Source organism: Ahaetulla prasina, chromosome 2 (genome assembly GCF_028640845.1).
Source record: "Ahaetulla prasina isolate Xishuangbanna chromosome 2, ASM2864084v1, whole genome shotgun sequence".
In the NCBI taxonomy this organism is placed as follows: domain Eukaryota; kingdom Metazoa; phylum Chordata; class Lepidosauria; order Squamata; family Colubridae; genus Ahaetulla; species Ahaetulla prasina.
The window spans coordinates 228,213,792-228,235,221 of record NC_080540.1 but is presented as its reverse complement, the minus strand read 5'-3'; the positions used below and the strand labels follow the sequence as shown (position 1 = coordinate 228,235,221).

The 21,430-nt window shown below is 38.0% G+C and overlaps 1 protein-coding gene across 3 annotated transcripts in view; it reads left to right on the top strand.

Annotated features, from left to right (window-relative positions):
- Nucleotides 1-21,054, top strand: part of VLDLR (very low density lipoprotein receptor) — a 29,002-nt gene extending 7,948 nt beyond the window's left edge. Inside the window, exons 2-19 of one of the 3 annotated variants that reach the window (XM_058170169.1) lie at nt 2,618-2,737; nt 5,989-6,111; nt 7,291-7,413; nt 8,299-8,679; nt 10,381-10,503; nt 11,118-11,240; nt 11,475-11,594; nt 11,682-11,807; nt 12,183-12,354; nt 13,711-13,935; nt 14,555-14,673; nt 15,079-15,218; nt 15,780-15,921; nt 16,778-16,927; nt 17,724-17,801; nt 18,978-19,058; nt 19,470-19,639; nt 20,476-21,054. In XM_058170169.1, the coding sequence (XP_058026152.1) occupies nt 2,618-2,737; nt 5,989-6,111; nt 7,291-7,413; nt 8,299-8,679; nt 10,381-10,503; nt 11,118-11,240; nt 11,475-11,594; nt 11,682-11,807; nt 12,183-12,354; nt 13,711-13,935; nt 14,555-14,673; nt 15,079-15,218; nt 15,780-15,921; nt 16,778-16,927; nt 17,724-17,801; nt 18,978-19,058; nt 19,470-19,639; nt 20,476-20,511 (2,552 nt within the window). In that variant the 3' untranslated portion in view covers nt 20,512-21,054. The remainder of the gene's footprint in view (nt 1-2,617; nt 2,738-5,988; nt 6,112-7,290; nt 7,414-8,298; nt 8,680-10,380; nt 10,504-11,117; nt 11,241-11,474; nt 11,595-11,681; nt 11,808-12,182; nt 12,355-13,710; nt 13,936-14,554; nt 14,674-15,078; nt 15,219-15,779; nt 15,922-16,777; nt 16,928-17,723; nt 17,802-18,977; nt 19,059-19,469; nt 19,640-20,475) is intronic. The other 2 variants (XM_058170171.1, XM_058170170.1) reach the window with 2 other exon arrangements.
- Nucleotides 21,055-21,430: the final 376 nt, after the last annotated feature.

The window sequence follows — 21,430 nt, the reverse complement described above, 5'->3', positions numbered from 1 at the left end:
AATACACATACAATGGAGACTTTGTCTGCTTGCTACTTTTGCTTGTACATGATCCAATTCTTAGAAGAATCTACATCTACAAGTTTATGTTATTTATCTAAGAGATTATGTGGCTAATGCAAAGCAGAATTATCTGACCATTGCCATAATGATTCCCAACAATACTGGGCCTAAGACAGAGCCTTGGAGTATCCCGCTGTATACTTCCCTTGTTGTAGATGCAGTTCCATTAAGGATTACATGTTGACTGCAGTTTGTTAGTCAGTTATGAATCCATCTGGTGGTGATCCTGTCTAATCCACATTAGCCTATTTTATCAAGTAGTAGATTGTGGTCTATTTTATCAGATGCCTTTCTGAAGGCCAAGTAAATTATATCCACAACATTTCTCTGGTTTGCCAATTTTGCCACTTTGTCAAAGAATGCAGTAGATTTGTCTTGCATGATCTATTTTTGGCAAACCCATGTTGGTTTCCGGTTATGACTTTCTTTGCTTCTAAGTGTTCACAGATTTGTTGCTTGATTATCTTTTTCCAAAATCTTCCCAGGTATTGATGTCAGGCTGATAGGTCTATAGTTTCCTGGATCCATTTTTCCCCCCATTTTTGAAGATGGGAATTACATCAGCCCTTTTCCAGTTCTTTTATTTTTCTATCATAGTCTTATAAATAATAGTAGTTGGTTCTTTTTCCTTTAGCTGTAATGTAGATGTGTATGTATGTGTATATAGCATAGACCATGTTTTTGTAGAAAGCAGTAAAATACAAAGGACAATCTTCACTTTAACCAATACCTTACATGCACATCTCATTTTGTTAGTTTTATGATGATACTATGAAGTTGGATTTTATTTAGATTCCCCAAGAGCTTGTATCCAAGGGGTTTTCTTTGGGGTGGGGGGTGGGGCGGGAGGGAAAGGGAAAGGGAGGAGTTAATAGTTCTTACACTAAAAACCAGTCTGTCAAATACTGTAAGTGCTATCGACCCAAAAACAGAATGCCAGAAAAAGCAAGTTGTTGATACCTCTCGTAAGTGCTATGCATCTTCCATATCTAGACATATATGAAGGATGCATTTGATTCCTTTGAATTTTGATGAGTTTCTAGGTCTAAGTCAGGTATCTCTGTAATTAAAATCTGAAAAAATCTGAAAAAGGGAAAGCACCCCTTTCAAGATCAAAGAACGGAACAGTTCTTAAATGTACCAAGACAATATATTTGAAGTCCAGTTTATATTTGTACAACAGTGCAGCTATATTTTTTTCCTCTGGTGCAGTTTGCTTTCAGCATCAAAAGATAAGTTCTTCAATACTTTTCTGTTTAATCTTTCAAAATGACCTCTTAGTTTTTAGTATTTACTGCTAGAGTACACTTGAAGTACAATTTTGCAAAACATTTTCTCCATTTTTGTACCACTCACTGACAAATTATGTTACTGGATTCCTTACTTGGCTCAACTTAATTTCCCATTGCTGAGAAAAGAAAAAAATAAGTTTTTTTGAAACCTTCAGTAATTTGTTATCTTTATCCCAGGATGAATGGGGTACTTTACAGAATATAAATCTTCTTAAAACCCAGGAGTAGGCAGAAGATATATTTAGATTTGCTATTTATCCTTTGGATGATGTTCTGTTTATGTTCTGAAATAGCTTTTTCTCAATTGATGTGGAAATGAATGATTTAACTTGAATATCTGAATAAGATTGATTTTCTAAATAAGATTGATTTTCCAAATTGAAAAAAGATTATTTGAATCAGATTTTGCTTGATTTACAGAAGTCTAATGGTTCATTCATAATTAACTCTAATTTTATTCCCTTACTCGAATGTCATTCCCAGTATTTTCAAATATTCTCTGCATTTTTTACAAATACATAATTGTAATGTCAAAATACAACTATGTTTTATAAAGTTTCTCCAAGGTAATTAAAACCTTTCCCCTTAAATGACATGTCACTTTCTCAGCTCTGGGAGTTTTATCAAGTTTTGAGACTAGTTGCTAAGCATTCCTTGTACTGTACATACAAGTTTAGAATTTAGAAAGGAAATTGTATTCGATTTGAAAAAAGCTTAGTCTTCGGAGTTCTCCAAATATTCCCTAGATTTCTTTCCCAGTGTTGCATGTAAGATTCCTTAATAGATTAATACCTCACCTAACTCATTTTTAAGTGTTTAGGTATCTTCTCTTGGAAATGGGGTATCTCGAATTGCTGTATAGATAAATATATATAGAAGTATGTATTATATATGCCTCCATCCATATGTGATGCTATTTTATAAAAATGCTTTAAAAAGTAAGTAAAATTTCCTTATATTATCTCACATTTATTATTTGCCCAGCATATTGATTCTACTAACTTTTAGAAATAGCTGTGTCAATCTTAGCCTAAATCAAGTCTAATAAATAATAGTAATAAATATTATATCAGAGATGCTCCTTTTTCAAAACTGCAGTATTAACTGAGATGCATGAAGAATTGCATTTTAGGAGCAATCACTTCATAATGACTTGAAAAACTTTAGTTCCTAGATGACGGGAATTGTCATTCTTAAACTTTGACGTGTTCTGCTGCTTCAAAGTCTATTGGATCTAATTGTGATCTATTTCTTAATTCAAGGTACAAGGGTAACATGTGATGAATCACAATTTCAATGTCACAATGGCCGCTGCATAACTCTGCTGTGGCAATGTGATGGGGATGAAGATTGCACTGATGGCAGTGATGAACTAGCATGCGGTAAGCTTAACATGGCCACACTGATCCAGTCTGTTAGTAGTAGGGTTTGGTTTTATATATGTCTTTTAGTCATCTTAACTCTGATGACTTCCTGGACAAATCCCTGCAGTTTTCTTGGCAAGGTGGTTTGCCATTTCCTTCTACCTAGGATTGAGACAGAGAGTGACTGACCCAAGGTCACTCAGCTGGCTTTGTGCCTGAGATGGGACTTTGACTCACACTAATCACTACACTAAACTGGCTCAGTCCTACTAGGACAATATTCTTTTAAATAATTCAGCATGGCTCTGACAACCAGCCAGAAAGAACAACAATTATAACAACAACAATAGTGGTTCAAACTTTAAGAAGGGTTATCAAAGCATCTAACCATGTAGAGCAACTGTGAGAATAGTAGCCATAATCTGAATAGTTTAGGATAGAACTGCTAGTTATATCAAGAGTTTCATACTGACCTTGGCATTGAAGCCCACAAGCAGAACTGGGCTTCTTGTACTGCCATTTCTTTGACCTGAATTAGAAAAGAAAGAGCAGACATTTTAAAAAATCTACTCACTATTTATTTATTGATTGATTGATTGATTGATTGATTGATTGATTGAATTTATATTGCCGCCTATTCGCCCATGGCAACTCAAGGTGGCTTATAGAATATAAAACAACATTTAAAACAATAAAACTAATAAAAAGAATCAAAAAAATTAATAAAGAATAATATAATAAAATCACTCCCCACCCATCCCCAGGGACAGCAGATCAAATGAGCCGTTTAATGGACTCCATCCCGCTCTAGGTTCCCCAGGCTCACTGGCAGAACCAGGTTTTTAGCACCTCCCGGAAGAGTATTAGATTGGGGGCCGTTCTAATCTCTGGGGGAATGATGTTCCAGAGAGAGGGAGCCACCACAGAGAAGGCCCTTCTTTTGGTTCCCACCAGGTGTATATCCCTCAGGGATAGGACCCGCAGCATTCCTTCCCTTCCCGCTCTGATTGGTCGGGTAGATGTGACCGGCAAAAGATGGTCCCTCAGATATAATTGCTACAAAAACTTCTTTGCTTTTTAGTGTCTTTACTTCTCAGACCCAGTTAAAAAGGGTTCTGTGTAGTAAGTTGAGGCTAACTTAGTTCTGCCCTTACCATTCTCCGGTGGGATGCGGCTGGAAATGCAGGATATTGAAAGTATGATTTCCTTCTCATTGTAGATAGAGATAGAAGAATTGAATATACATCTCGTTTTTTAAAAGGATCATAGATGTTCCTATTCTGCACAGTTGCTTTTCCATGATGCTGTTAGACTCTTGTTATAATATTATCTAGTATCTAGCATACACAACTGTGGCCGTGTTGTCTAAGCTTTGTAGGAGGATAATTATATTAGTCCATAGGAGCTAAAAACTAGAATTTGACAATGCCTTTTCAAACTAACAAGTAATATTTAAAGGTATAACCTCATGAGCTGTGGTTAAAAGAGTTTAAAAACAATATTAAGTGAGAATTTACTGTACTCATAGGCATCAAAGGTTTCAGGATATTGCTAAAGGTTTCAAAAAACAATGGGTTTTATTTATTTATTTATTTATTTATTTATTAGATTTCTAGACCGCCCTTCTCCCGAAGGACTCAGGGCGGTGTACAGCCTTATTAAAACACATAGGTACACAATAAATTTAAAATACATTTAAAATGAAATATTTAACCGGCCAATTTAAAACTAAAAACGGTCAAACGACCGATATAAAACCCTAAACTATAAAATTATAAATAGATTAATACAGTTTAAAATTCAATTAAAACTAAGTTAAACTAAAATATCAAATTAAAATAATATTTAGGCTAGTCCCGCCCGATTGAATAGCAGAGTCTTCAGTTCCCGCTTGAAGGTACGGAGGTCGGGAAGTTGGCGTAAACCAGGAAGTAACTCATTCCATAGGGTCAGTGCTGCCACAGAGAAGGCTCTCCCCCTGGGGGTCACCAGCCGGCACTGTTTGGCTGATGGCACCCGGAGCAGGCCCGCTCTGTGGGAGTGCACAGGTCGTTGGGAGGCTATCGGTGGCAGAAGGCGGTCTCGTAAATAGCCTGGTCCTAAGCCATGGAGCGCTTTAAAGGTGAGCACTAACACCTTGAATTGCACCCGGAAGGCTACCGGCAGCCAGTGCAGGCCGCGCAGGATAGGTGTTATATGGGAGCAACGTGATGCTCCCACAATTAACCACGCAGCCGCATTCTGGACTAGCTGGAGCCTCCCGGTGCTCTTCAAGGGGAGCCCTATGTAGAGAGCATTGCAATAGTCCAGGTGAGAGGTAACGAGGGCGTGAGTGACCGTGCGTAAGGAGTCCCGGTCAAGAAAGGGGCGCAACTGGCGCATCAAGCGAACCTGATAAAATGCTCCCCTGGCGACGGCCGTCAAATGTTCTTCTAAAGACAGCCGATCGTCCAGGAGAATGCCCAAGTTGCGCACCCTTCCCCTGGGGGCCAGAACTTCACCGCCCACAGTCAGCGAAGGCGTAAGCTGACTGTACCGGGACGCCGGAACCCACAGCCAACCCATTTTTGAATAAATTGTTAACTGAATAGGCACTTACATATCTGTCTCGTATTTATTTTTATCCTGCCTTTATTATTTTTTACAAATAACTTCAAGGCAGTGAGAATATATCCAATGTACCTTTCTCCTATTTTTCCCCACAACAACAGTCCTGTGAGGTGAGTTGGGCTGAAACAGAGTGGCTGACCCAAAGTCACCTAGTTGGCTTTTATGCCTGCGGCAGGACTAGAACTCACAATCCCCCAATGTCTAGCCTGGTGCCTTAAAAACTAGACCAAACTAGCTCTCATATATAATCTGTATCTTTATAACCAATCTGTGCTCCGTATCTCATCTCAGTTTAAATCCTACATCGGTTTAGCCATTCTGTAAATCTGATGATATAAATTTTAGCTCATGAAAACTTATGCCTTTTAATAATATCTGTTAATAAAAAAAGGTGCTATCAGATTCCTGTGGAGTAACTAGGATAAAATTGGCTATGTGACTTTCTGAGAAATGAAGTTGTCCCAGCAATCAATTTTTTAAAAAATCTGACTCTTACTTGTTTTCAGAGTCCTAGGTCTGCTATGCTATCAAATAGGGGTGAGGCTTTGAACAGTTCTGGAAGGGAAAATTTGAAATAACTTTTAAGCAGAGCACTTGAAACTGTGTAGCAGAGTTCTTCCTGTATTTTAGGCAAATTTAACAATCTTACTCTTATACAGTGAAGAAGACATGTTCTGCAACAGATTTTGTTTGCCAGAATGGGCAGTGTATACCAAACAGGTGGCAGTGTGATGGAGATCCTGACTGTGAAGATGGCTCCGATGAAGGTTCTGAGATTTGCTGTGAGTAGGCTGACATCTATGCTGCAGGTCGACTGCACCATCTTCCCTTTTAAAGATGGAACTAAACTGCCTATGCATCAATACATAATTCATCTGTATAAAGTAGGCAGTCAAGTAAAGATCTATTGTTAGATTTATGTCCCTCCTTTTCTTCAGAATTCACATACTCCTCTAAAATTTTCCACTCCTATAACATTCTTCAGATTGAGCTGGCCAACGGATAGCAGATAGGTAGGCTGGAAATAATTTCAGGTTCAAACCTCTATGGCATTATTCAAGCAAAACTACTACTTTCAATTGAAAGCATAGCTTCACCATTCTAATGTTCTTCAGATTACTTGGTTATGCAAATTTTGTTTGTTTATTTCACTATCAAACTTCAAGACCGCCCACCTCATTCACAGAATTGGAAGGGACCAGACTGAAAATAGTATTTGAGAACTTCGAACTTAACGGGAGAGACCATAGTAATATGATATTTTGTTTTATGATAGAGAAAAAAACAACCACTAAATATGATTATGTATAAGCCTTAATAACAAACTGAAAGATCCCAAAGAGAATCTCTATTTGGTATAATTAGTTCTGATAGCTTATTATTTTAAATTTCTATAGAGCATCACACATTTCAAATTGATCCATACAATACTGTATTAAATGAAGATATGTTCCCACCATAGAGATTATCCCAAAGTATCCTGAAATAGTATAATGCTACATGGCTTATTTGCCTCTGAATGGGCAATTCCTGAACTTCTGTAGCGGATAATATGCACAGCATTGTGTAGCTTTGCTTTCATGCTTAAAACTGTAAAGAAGTCACAAACACCACCATCTAAATAAAGGAGGGGAAACCTTTTGGAGATTGAAAGGAAACATTTAATATTTTGAAGGTAGACTGATAGGACAAAATGTGTGGGGATGGAATATACAAAGGTTGAGGTAAATCTGGGGACTCTCCTAAATATTTTAGGTATATTTTACGGGTATGTTTGGCCCCAGAATTGTGAGAAGCTGCTGCAACTTCCAAACAGTTGTGGCAGATGAGGCTCTAGGGAGTTTGAGAAAGTTTTGTGGTTCTGCATATAGGTCACCCTTGATTTGAGTAAATGCCCTGACTCCTCAGACTTAACTGTCTTCATAAAGCACCTAAGCAAACTCTTAATCACTTCTCAATAGATAGAAGAAAATGTACGATAGGTGAAATCAGCTGTGGTCCTCTATCAACTCAATGCATTCCTGTATCCTGGAAATGTGATGGAGAAAATGACTGTGGTGATGGTACAGATGAAGAAGGCTGTGGTAAGCCGTAGTTACTGGGAATGAAAGGGCGGGTTTAGCTGGCTAGGCTGTGCCATAATTTCCCCATAAAAATTAGCAAGTGTTTAGTTACACTAATAGATTCTGAACAGAGATATTATTTCCCCTTCTTTCCTGTAATTCCTAAAAGTAAACATTGCTTTGGTTCCCTTGAGTTAGTGTTAACTCTTGAACTAGTCCCTGCAGTTTACTTGGCAACATTTCAGAAGTGGTTTATCACTGCCTCCTTCCTAGGGCTGAAAGAGAATGACTGGCTCATAGTCAGCCAGCTGGTTCTGTGCTTAAGGCAGTGGGACTAGAACTCAGTCTCTCAGTTTTTAGCCTCCTGCCTTAACCACTACATTAAACTAGCTAAGAGTGTAATGTAACTAGGGCTTGCCAAATCCCCATTAATGTTTTGAGGAACTGTGACATCTTAAGGCGATATGATATTAATTTTAAACATCAGTGTCTAATATAGCAAGGACTTTAGCTTAAATATTACATAAAAATTTATGAGGCTTAAATCACTTGGGAAAAAAACTAAAACACAATGCTAAATCCATTAGAAATAGTTCTTCTTTCAAAATGCTATTTTATAGTAAGTTAAGCTATCCTAAAAATGGACATTTTCACTGTATAGGACAGATAGATAATGAATTAGGCATTTTCATCAGTCGTGCAGTTTCTGTGTTGCATATAGTTCTTCCAGTATCTAGTAGTTTGAACCCTGATTGCTGAAATGTTAGAATGCTAGATTAAATGGCAGCTTGGGCACAGACTTAGAAATTAATCTCACCAGGATAGTAATATTCTGTTTCCGTTTCTTACTGGCTTCCCAAGAAGCAGCGCTGTTTGCTAAATCAAATTATTTCAACTGTTCCTTAGCCAACATAACATGTAACCCTGAAGAATTCACATGTGCTAATGGGCAGTGCATCTCAAAATACTTTGCCTGCAACGGGCAGGAGGACTGCAGTGATGGGACCGATGAGGAGGGCTGTGCCACTTCTACCTGTGGAGCAGGGGACTTCCAGTGCACAAGCGAAAGCGACATCTGCATCCCAATTAACTGGGTGTGCGATGGGGAAGCCGACTGCACCGACAGGTCAGACGAATCTCCAGAACAGTGTGGTCATCAGCCTATCCAAACTGCGAAGTGTGGGGACAGTGAAATGCTTTGCGATTCGGGGGATGAATGTTTTCACAAGAAATGGCGCTGCGATGGTGATACAGACTGTAAGGATGGAAGCGATGAAATCAATTGCCGTAAGTAAGAAGCTGTCACTTGGCAGCAGAGGTTTTATTGGAAACCGAAATGATTTTTAAAAGTTTATTAGACTTGTTTCCCACTTTTCTTTCAGAAGCTTAAGCAAAGTACATAGCCTCTTTTTTAACCCGCAACAACTTTATAAGATCAGCTGGGTTGGGATAGTAATGTCTTTAAGAACTCCTTACAAACTTTCATGGAGGCAGAGCTATGATAAGGACTTTCCAGCCAGATCCACATCGTAGGCAGTGCTCACTATTTTCACACTAAAACAGAATTTAAACAAAAAAGTAAATAGTGACAGAATCATAAGGCTCTGAAGAAAAATGTTATTGCTTCTTTACATTGATCTTGAGAAGTACAAACATTTAAAACATCTCTCTTCATTGTTTTGGTAGAATGGATTTTTATAGAAAACCTAAATAACCATTGGGGCAAAAAAATTCAATGGCTCCACAAAGAGTTATGCTTTGAATGAATTTATTTATAGTTTTTAGAAGTCTTTGTAAATACCACTGACTGTATTTTAATTTTCCAGAGTTTTGTGATAATAAATCTAGTAGCCAATACCAGGAATTGAGTAAGTTTGTATGTAAAATAAATTTATATTATTGAGGAAGTACAGTTTATAAGCAGCATGAATCATTATTGGTGGTTGGTTTTTCCAGTTAAACAAATAAAAAGACTTGACTAATTTGGCGTTATCATTAAAGATGGCAAAGTATGATACTTTGCTTGTCTTTTGGTTAATACTATCTGGAATAGTACGATTTATGTTGTGAAATTATAGGAGTGGTGTTACCTATCAAACATCTCTATAATCAGTTCTGATTATCATAAGACATTTAAAATGAATTCTGGGATGACATTCATCACATTCAAATCCAAATAATCTTCCAAGAATGCTTTAACTTTCAAGTACTGTATAAAAGTGTTCTATTGTGGTGAAAAGATTCCTTTTTTTACCTTTATATATGTATTTTTTTTGAAAACCTAAAGATGTTCTGTGATGTTGAATTATATAGCAAAATTTCAGAATTTGACTGCTTATCAGTCCAACAATTATGATTATATCTCTGTTTCTGGGAGATAGCTAAAAGAATGTATTTTTTGATATATTGTACTTCTCTAAGAAAAAAAGATTAATTTTAAGAAAGGTTCCTTTCTTGGTAAATTAAGCAGAGATACTCTATTCAAATATTCATAATAGTTTGAATTGAAGAGACATATTGTAGATATTTTATGAAGGAATGATTGAACCTGGCCTATTTGGAACTCAGTTGGTATTGATAATCATCCTTTTTGCAAAAACATATTTAGTAGGTTTTCACTTATTGTTCAGTCTCTTAATTCCACAAAATTAATTCTGTTCCCATTGTGTGTAGTGAATATCTTTGTCCTCAAAATTCAAGTCCTTGGAAAAGGAGATAAAAAGCCAGAAATTGTTGTTTGTACTATTTCCAAGGCTCTGTAGAATGATGGAACACTTTTAAATGTGTACTTGAGATAATAGATACTAATTTCTTAACTGTCAGATATAAATGCCACTCTGATCCCAAGGAATCTCATATTAGCACATAGAAGACATTTAATTTTCTAACGAATAAATTGTTTCAGTTAAAACTATTGGCATTAATATCTGATCATCAAATACTTATTTGATAGAAGTGCGGTCCTTAAATGGTATCTCCTCTATTCAGCTTCTCGGACTTGCAGACCTGACCAATTCAGATGTGAGGATGGCAACTGTATTCATGGAACCAGACAGTGTAATGGTGTAAGAGATTGCGTAGATGGGACTGATGAAGTGAACTGTCATGCTGGTAAGCAACAAGAATTTTAAGAGTTTGCAGATGTCAGTATGTAACCTGAATATGTAGCAGCCATATTCCTTATGCCATGTTCTAGAGCAGTGGTCACCAACCAGTGGTCCATGGTGGTTCGCGAGAAAATTTTGGTGGTCCGCAGAAAAATTATTTGCATTTTTTATATTGCACTAAATGCTATTTATCCTTTTAAAAAATTCATATTAGTGGTCCTCGGGATTTAAAATTATGAATTTAGTGGTCCCTGAGGTCCAAAAGGTTGGTGACCCTAGACCAAGGGTCTCCAACCTTGGCAACTTTAAGACAAGCAAGCTGGCTGAGGAATTCTGGGAGTTGAAGTCCACAAGTCTTAAAAGTTGCCAAGGTTGGAGACCCCTGTTCGAGAATCTTGTTGTAATTTCCATGAGAGATTTCTTCAGTTGGTTATACTTACTCCCTGGATCATGCCCTTTGAGACTTTTATATTACTGCAGATAACTCTCACAACTTTCCTGATTTATCATAAATTAGTATTGATCCCCTGAAACAGATAATTGAGTTATGCCGCAAGGAGACACTAAGTTGGACATGGAGCTATTTATTTAATTGTGGCTTTTCTTTCCATCCTCCAGTTAATCAGTGCACTGGACCGGGAAAATTCTTGTGTGGTAGTGGTGAGTGCGTAGATTTCAACAAAGTGTGCAACCAGAAACAGGATTGCAGGGACTGGAGTGATGAGCCTCTCAACGAATGCAGTAAGTTGTAGTTAAGAAAGCCAACTATAAGTAAAAAAAATTCATCTGGTTCTAATGAAACAATTTCTTATCTCAAGAAATAATGCAGCACCTATTGTAATAGGCCACATTCCAATCTGGAAGCTCTATAGTTGCACACAGTTGTACAGTTTTCCCTCTTTGAAAAATTTGCATCTCTGAGTCATCCAAATAAATAACAACTTGAATGGCATTACTAGTTCTTCTCCTTTCCAGATGTAAATGAATGTTTGGTGAACAATGGAGGCTGCTCTCACATCTGCAGAGATCTGGTTTTAAGTTACGAATGTGATTGTCCAGCTGGCTTTGAGTTGATAGACAGAAAAACATGTGGAGGTAAAGATCCTGAAAAAGAAAACATTTCTGAAGTTACCGTTTGTTCATATTATATTGCAGCTATGAGTATCTTTTTCCACCCCCTAGACATTGATGAATGCCAAAATCCAGGTATCTGCAGTCAGATTTGTGTCAATACCAAATTCGGCTATAAATGTGAATGTAGTCGAGGCTACCAAATGGATCCACAAACAGCAGTATGCAAAGCAATTGGTAAGTAGTTGGAAACGAATACCCAACTCAAATTCCGTCATAGGGTCTTAGAAAGGCATGGTTAAACACTTCTTAGACTGATAACTGTTGATCAAATAGGTTTGTTTGCCCAATCCAGATTTGTTGAAATGATATCTCCAGAATTGCCAGCTAACTTGTTAAACTTCCACTGCTGACTCTCTTTGGAGTGTTATCAGCTGGCATTTGGACTCCTGAATACGCGGTTCCAGTTAAGGTGACTGAATACATGGATGGTTAAGCCGACCCCTGCATAAGGCTTGCAACTTTCTTTCAAGAGCTTTTGGGAAGAGCTGTTTCTTCAGCAACTGGCTGTAGGTTTTTATTGCCTAGCTTTACACAAATGTACTCTTGTAGGAGGAGAACCAAGTCTGCTTTTTACAAATCGTTGGAACATCAGGCAGTTTGCTCTCGAAAGGCAGGACTACACCCAACTTATAGGAGACCTAAGAAATGTGGTCGCTCTGGATGCCGACATGGCTGAGCATAAAATCTTTTGGGCTGACGTTGGACCAAATGCAATCCTCAGGTAAACTAACTGTGCAAGCTCTTTCTGTGTGATGGTAAAAACTTAATATATCTGCCATATCTTAAAAAACAATCTGTGGGTTTTTATCTGTATGATAAAAATGCTTCTGATTCAAGTTTAACATACAACCTTCTTGCTTCCTTTGGGGTAACCCTTGGACTTCCCCAAACTCATCCTTCTGAAATTTAATAACATGTTTTCAATCTTTGCAGCACAATTGTTCTTTTTAAAAGGGGATAATGCACATAAAAGTAAGCATATCAATGTAAGTAAGCATTCCAATAGTTTAAAGCATCTATTTTGAGTAGAGGGAGTAAGTCAAAGCTCCCTTCCCAAAGAAATTGACCCTTCCACCTTCACTGCCTTGCCTTGGAATACCTTTCTTAATTCAGTCTGTAAACAGAAAATGAATTCCTGCCACTCTTTAAAAGTCTATGGGTTTTCTTAGAGAAACTGTACAACATCTGATCTGCACCTAGGTCTGGTCAGTAGTCTGAAGTGGGCTATATAACTCATTTATAGCTCTAGTTTTTATAGTCCAAGCAGAGAGGGTAACATTTTGGTATCTTCTTGGCAGTGTAGTGAAGGCAGCCGTTACTGGTGGGACGGTAAATAGTTCTGTGGAAAATGACATGCTTGGCTCTTAGCTGCTAGCAGTTTGGGTTAATCTATATCGGGCACGTTCAGCCTTTTGGCTTGCCTGGGCTGCATTGAGTGAAGAGGGATTATCTTGGGCCGCATATAAAATATGTAATATAGTTAATGGATATAAATGCACAAAATGATGTTAAAAGTGTATGATCTTGTGGGGCCATATTACTAGCTGTCCAAGGCCACATACTGCCCAAGCTCTGGAGGTTGGACATGCCTGATCTAAATAGAAACACCTGCAATGTTCTCCTTGCTTTCTCCTAAAATCTTGCTTTGTACCCAGCTTCGAAATGTCTTTTGCATTAACCAGCCATCACTAAAATAAAAATTAACAATATGCCTTGTTTCAACTGCTGTTATGTTTGATGAGCTATTTATGCTGACTTAGGAGAACTAGCTATAATAATTGTCTAGGTAAACTTTGAAAGCACCATAGAAGCTCTGGGCCAGCTATATTCCTGACAGATTTTATCCTAAAAAGCCTTGTTTCAACACAACTATCTGAATTTAGTAAGAAGCTGTTTTGGTGGCAAAAAAATTTAAAAGGTAGGAAAAAATTGAACAGTGGCTGAAGCCAAACTTCCAGGCAAGATCTTGGATTAATTTAGAACCAGACATGACCTGTTCTTTGTGCCTTTGCCATATGCTTAAATATAGTAGGTTGCATTCCCTGGTGACTACATTTAATGAAATGTTTCTCCCTAGTGCCTCAATTACTTCTAGTAACAAACCAGTGCGACATCGCCGGATTGTAGACAATGTACCAAGTCCTGGAGGAATCGCTGTTGATTGGATTTACAAGAACATCTATTGGACTGATTCGTCCCTGAAGTCTATTTTGGTGGCCAGCCTTGATGGCATTAAAAGGAAAGTCTTATTTAACACTAACTTAAGGGAGCCAGCGTGTGTGGCTGTGGATCCACTTTCTGGGTAAGCCCATATTTATAATACTTGGTATGGAAGTATCTGAGCATTAATTCTGAGAATCTTTAAGCCTCTTTAGTAGAATTGTAATTTACAAATAGACACCCTCCTGAAATTAAATCACTCCTGGATTCCTGTGAGTTTTGCATCACATAATTTGAGGAGTGACATTGGAGGGTCTTCTGGGGAAGGGCCCATGCAGCTCAGAAGAAATCCTAAAGTGATTGTAATTTCACTTCAGAATCTCTTTCACAGCTGTGCTAACACTAGCAGCAATGTTGACAAAGACATAGCAGGAGGTGGCATAGCAAGAATTGCTAGTTTGTAATATTAGATACTTTCCAGTGATGTCTACACATCTTACTTGAGTGTCTCTATTAATAGCTGCTGAGAAAGCACTGTGTTTCTTCGGAACATAAAACAATGCACCGACACAATAGAAAACCCTAAGGATAAATAATGTATTGGAGGGGGAGGTCCAATATTCTGGCAAAGTAGCCCAAATTTAAGGTCGAAACTTAAGGTTCAGTTGAAGAAGAAACATGTTTGAAAGGAGACGGTAGAAATAAAATAACTGTCTCACAAGAGTAGACTTATGACAGCTCTTACCTGGTTTCTCTTACAGCTTCATGTATTGGTCTGATTGGGGTGAACCAGCCAAAATTGAGAAAGCAGGGATGAATGGACTTGACAGGCAGCAACTTGTGACAACAGATATTGAAAGGCCCAATGGGATTGCACTAGGTATATTAATGTTATTCATACCACATTGGAATTCCTTTCTTAAGGAATTCTTGGAGTTATTGGTTAAATTAGACTAGTATATTAAGGGTTGAAGGCAAGTGACCTCCTGTAATGAAATTCCATGTTAAAATGTTCTCTTTCCTTCCCACCCAAAATATCACTAATACCTAGCTAGGTGGTATTGACCTAACTGTATCTTGGCTTCTGAATGGCCATGGCTATCATCTGGCCATGATAAGAATTCTTTCAATCACTGTCATGGCTTTTATTTACCCATTGTGTAGTCAGGAATGCTACTTCATAACTTCCCAAACCTCCAGGTTTAAAGAGAGTTGAAACAAGTAGGGAAGTTCTTGTTAAATCATGGTTCTTCTGCCCTAATTACTGACATGTATTTTTGTTTAGATCGTGTAAAAAATCGTGTTTACTGGGTTGACTCCAAACTGCATAAGCTTTCCAGCGTGGATATGAATGGGCAAGACCGCAGGATTATATTTGCATCCCACGAATTTCTTGCTCATCCTCTTAGTTTGACAATATTTGAGGTAAGAATCAAGGTTTGCAGACATGTACTTTGAGAGGTTGCAAGATCATATGGAAGGGGCAGTTTACTATTTAGCTGCCTCTAGCTCTTTTGAGGGATGGAGAAATTGCATTGCTAAAATTGAATAGACACATTGTGAAATCCTGGCATCATGATCTTACTTTTTTTTCACATAAGAATTTCAAGGAGAAGAAGTTGGAGAAACTAGACTTAGTATAGCTATTTTTCTTTTTTTAAAAAAACACGCACCCAAAAAAATAGCCTTCGGTCTTGTTTCTTTTTATGATATTACTGCTTTATTTCCTGCAACCTTTAGAGTTGGACTGGGTGGGGCAAGAAACAAAGTATGGAAGACAAAATATGCCCCAGGTCACAAAAAGGTAGCAAATGTATAAGCTGGTGGAGGAAGAAAGATGAGTTCATTTGGAAGAGGTTTCTTTTTTTTTTAACCTATAACTTGTAGTAATGAAATGCATGCTCTTTAGTGTACATTCCATTACTAAAATATGAGGAAGTTAAAAAATAATCCTTCAGTTTGAAATACTCACTCTTTTCTTCCTAGGACACAGTTTACTGGACAGATTGGGAAAACGAAGCCGTGTACAGTGCCAACAAATTTACAGGATCTGAGCTGCAAACAGTAGTAAACAATCTCTATGATGCTCGAGACATCATTGTGTATCATGAACTTGTTCAGCAGTCAGGTAATAGCAGGGGCGCAGGAGTAAAATTCCAAGCAAAAACTGAGTTCTCGAGTTACAGATGGGAGGAAAACACAATACAGGTAGTCCTCCAGCTACGACCATAGCTAAGCACGGAATTATGGTTGTAAATCATGTCTGTCATTAGGTGGATCACCAGTGAGTGCTTCTGATTTTATGACTTTTTTATGGTGATCGTAAAATGCCACAGTTTTTAAGTGAATCCATTGTACTCAATGTATGTTTTTTGCTGGAAACCAGAAATGAACACTGGTTTCCGACAAAAATATATATATAAATCAAGGTCTCGTGATTTTAGGATGCTGCAAACAACCATAAATGTGATCACATGACATGGGTGGCCATTAGAAGTTCACATCCAGATCATAAGTAGTCCTGGAAATTCGTTGTAGCTTTAGTTGCTAAGCAACCAGTCATAAGTCAACGATGGCCTGTATTATTTAGGCCTCCCTGAGGAGAAACTTTTGGATGATTTCAATCTGTCAATTCCTTTTGACTTGGTATCATCATTTCAAAGTGCCTTGCAAATGCCATCTAGTATTAAAAATAGAAATAGTGCCAATGGAAGTTCATTGGTCACAAATTTTCCATAGTTGCTCCTCCTGCTTTATATCATAAAGATTGGGTAATCTTTATCTTATATCATCTTGAGCAGCGGATGTCCTGGAAGGGGTAGGGGGTAGGGCATTCCTGTAGTGCATTTGTAACCTGATCTGGAAAGCCAAGTAAGACATTGTAATTGTTTCAAATAATAAGTAGGCCTCAGCCTTTGCTGCTTTGTTAGAAATTGTAGTCTTCCATCCTAGGAAACCTATGTTTAAAACTTTTCCACCCACAGGGAAAAACTGGTGCGAAGACGAGAACATGACAAATGGAGGCTGTGAATACCTTTGCCTGCCTGCACCCCAGATAAATAGTCGTTCCCCAAAGTATACTTGCATGTGTCCCGATGGAGATACCCTGCAAGATAATGGCTTGAAATGCAAAGGTATAGTCTGTGACTTTCTTTGTCGTCGTGTAGGAAGCACTTCCGTCCTGCCATCTCATGCATACAACTCTTGCTAAAGTATTAAGTTTGGCCATTAAACAGCATCCCGACTGCCTGGCTTCTGCATTTCATGGATACCGCATGCTGTGTAGAACATTAAATTTGAACATCAGCCTGATTTAATTATCAGCCATGATGTACCTGGATACAAGCCATAAAAACCTTCTTCTCTGCCAGGGGCTCATAAGCTCCTTGCCTCAAACTCTGATTGGCAATCATATAATTGTAATCTATAAAGAGGCAAGATGTTTTGAATAATCAAATTCTAATCCAGGGTCTTGGATTGCATAATTGTAGATAGCATTCTGATTTGAATATAAAAGCACAATAATATGCAAGTCAGCTGTGGCACGCTAAAGGACACTGTGTTTTGTGTGCTGATGGTGATAGATTTGCAGCTTGATTCAAACAAACTTACAGTAACCCTTGATTGAGTAGATCTTTCCATTCTGTTGAATAGAAACTGCAATCCTTGCTTTGTTTTCTGCAATGATTTTGCTTACCGAACTGGCTAAGAAGTGATTCCTAGCATTATGATACCCGACCATAATGATATCCTTGCTTGTTGGCTACATCTTCATAGCACAATAAATCTAACATATTTCAGGGCCAGATTAACTAAGCCTGCATGACCATACTCATCTGCTGTGGGTATTCCACTTCCACCCCAAAAATGGGGGGTGGAAATGAAAAAGAGCCAATGCAGAGCTTCAAAGTTACCGATCTGTAATTTCAGGTACAGGAACTGCTGTGGCTTTCACTGAGACAAAAGAGAGCAGCAGAACAGACAAACCACCTGGACCACTTTCTGGAGGTATTGGTCCTGATCCAAGGCAGCTCAAAAGAGTTGGTGGTAAAGCAGGATAAATTTAGCCAAAGCTTTGACCTCAGAAGCAGGAATGAGCAGCTGTTAGTCTTGCTGGGATTATTTCAAGGAATGTGGAGCTGGACTGACTTGGCTTGATTTGGCAAACCATTTACGTTCTTAGAGAATTCCTAGCAAAACTTTTGGTAAAGCTGTAACTTAAGCCTTGTTTGCAGTGTTCCTCACTGCTTAGGTAAAACATTCAAAGCAGCTAGTTAAAAGAAACCATTTTAGCAATCCAAGAGGAACTAAAAGCAGGAGGAACAGTTTTTTAACTAAAGCAGACCAATTTCAGTAGGAAGTTTGAATACCTTGGAAGCAAAGTCACATCTAGTTAGACTTCCTGCAACCATGGGATGTGGAGCAGTGCTTGGCTAGATCTTTATAAGGACTTGAGCAGCTTTATGGTCCTAAGTATTTGATCCTTCAGATTTAAAAGCAAAACCCAACTTAAACTCTGAAACAAATGAGCAACGAAGCTGCTGAATTACCGGTACGCAGTTCAGGTAGAGCTGCTAGGATTCTGCAAGTCATATAATAGCTAGGTGGGCACTCCAAGTTCTGATAATCCAAAAACAAGGCTGGGTCCAAAAATAATCTCAGAGTGCAAACATAAGATGATCCTTCAGTTGTGTCAAAGGCTCATTACTTATTGTTGAGACTAGAATATCCGATTTCATATTGTCTGGGTTTTCAGTTCTTTTAACAGTATTTGTGGATGCTTATTGGGTGGAGCTTAGCTGTACTGCAATGTTTGTCCATCTCTGTTGGTCCAATCTGTTCTTGTTATAGCAAGGAAGATGGTCATGTCAGAAGAGTAATGAAATATTTTTGAACAGATAATGAAGTGATTGTGAACTGAGCAGAAACTGCTGAGATACAACTGATATGCTGTACACCGCCCTGAGTCCTTCGGGAGAAGGGCGGTATAAAAGGGCGGTATAAAAGTTTAATTAATAAATAATAAATAAATATAAATCAAGGCCATTTCCTGAATCATGTAATTTCTTTACTGGGCAATGCTATGTTCTAGATAGAAAACTTGATCAGACTATCCATAATGATAAATATATTGTATTATAAATTGTACATTGTAAACCTATTGTAATTGTTCTCTTTCCTTAGGTCAAAATCAGAGCAGTCCAGTATCAGAAGAGCTGGCTTCCTCCAGAAGTACATCAGCAGCATGGGCTATTCTTCCTATCTGTAAGTATGAGGTGGTGCCCTGAAATCAGGAGAAAATATTTTCAGCATGGTTTTTTTTTTTTACACCTGCACCATGTTTCCCTTTGGGATATAAAATTATTTTTGAAAAAAGCAGTATATAGAGGTAGAGGGAAGGGCATAGTGGTCAGAGAGCCCAAATAGCGTTGTAAGAAACCACATCTAGATCCTAACTTGGTAGAAATGCCCAATGGATAGTCTCCCCCTCATCTCCCTTTCTCAGCCTAACTTGCCTCACATGATTATTGTGAAGAAACAAAATGGAAGGAGAGACCATTATGAGATTCTTGAGGAAAAGGCCTAATACAAGTAATGAAGTCTTAGTCTTTAAGTCTTACTTAAAACAGAATAGGCTTTCCAGCTGAATTTTTAAAATCTCACAATTTCTCTTAGTACTATTAGTAACAGCAGCAGCAGGAGGCTACTTCATGTGGCGCAACTGGCAACAAAAGAATATGAAAAGCATGAACTTTGACAACCCAGTGTATCTGAAAACCACAGAGGAAGATCTCTCTATAGATATTGGAAGACACAGCAGTACAGTTGGGCACACGTATCCAGCAGTAAGTGAACTCCTACTATTTTCCAAAAGTCACTGATAGAGTTAAAATGGGCAATTCTACTTGGTACCCAAAATATAAACAATGATTTTTGGAAAATCATGAAAAAGCTTTTCACAGTTTTTATGGCATCTGATTAAGGATCCCAACAAGTGTTGTAGTCTGTATTTATTCCTGGATATGGATTTTTAAACATTAATCCAAATCTCAAATATTGGTAAGTCCTGACACTTGGGATAGATTGTCATGGAGAAGATCGATCTATATGGACACTAAGAGTCAACAATGACTTGATAGCCTATAATCAGTCAATAAGTTTCAAAATCTCAACCAGTTTCTGCCAAGAACTGCTTTTCAGTTGAAGCCTTTAGGGCACTTTAAAGCTTAACAATGGCACGTGATGTAAAACTATCAGACTCGAGCTTCAGCAGTTTTTTCCTCAGCTCCACTCCTTGGTTAAAAGGATATATGAGGTTTGTCAATGAGAACTGATGGCACAGACAACTTTGTGTTCATATAGTTTGCAGGGGTGAGGTGGAGGAGAGATTCTCAGTGGCATGGGCCACATTTCACATTTGGAAGAAAGTGAGCAGAATGTGCAATTCTGGATAGGGAATATGTTGCAGCACTCGATGGTATGGTCAATTTGTTAAGAGTTGCATTTAGAATGGAGTTTTTATGTGCTTTTGTCTTCAAATGAAGGGATGTACATTACTGAAATATAGTGGAAAGCTTGGAGGTTTCAGGTTACCCTCAGCAATAAACAACTGACCCCTAAACCTTACCTGCCTGAAACACAGGTGCATTCATCTGGGATATAACTTTTCTTTTCTCCACAGATATCAGTTGTAAGCACAGAGGATGATTTATCATGATCTAGTCTACACTTTTGCATGGTAGCCAGACAGTGGCTGAAGAAATCCTTGATGAATGAAGGCACAGGTGGAACAAGTTCACAAAAAACACACTTTCATACAAAGTTATAAAGATCTGTGTTCGCTATCAACTTTTGATGGTTCTTACTTACCTGTAACCCTTGAATAAACTAAGTATTCCCACCACTGGCTATGTATAAAGCACTTTCCAAGAAGCCATATTATAATAAGTGCTTCAGAAGTACTAGCTGTAAATAATTGTACAGGCCCAATTGTAAATCATCCGGGGAAGGGATAGTTTATTAAGCACTTTGGAATAACATTTCAATGTAAATTATTGTATAATTTTTTTCAATGTTTGGAAAATGGCAATAGGAGAAAACGGGTTACTCAAGATTAATTGCCAAAAATTTGTAAACTAACTTTTGTATGAATTGTGAATTTGTCCTCCCTGAACCACCTACAGGGGTGTGCAGAGGACAACTGCTCTGTATCAGAAATCACTGTAAATTTCAACACTGAAATGAAAGAGGCAAAACTCTGTATTATGACTTGACTCATTCTTCTTAAGATCGCTTAGTACATGGGTGGAACTTCAGTTGAGCTGATCTAAGCAACAAGGCAAAATTAAACTCCATTCCCATAAAGGACTTGGATATGGTACTTAAAAGTCAGGTAGAAGATATATCTAACTTCTTAAAGAAATGGCCTCCATGTCACTAATCCAGTGAATCAGGCAACAAACCTTATTTATACAATGTACCCTGTATGATGGTACTCGACTGCTTTGAAACACATCTAATTTGGTACTCAGCACATTTTGATACAAAAATTATATCCTGAAACTCATCATTTGTTTGGTACTCAACGCACAAGCTAGAACTTGTCATTTGTTTGCTGCCTTATGACTCATTACATT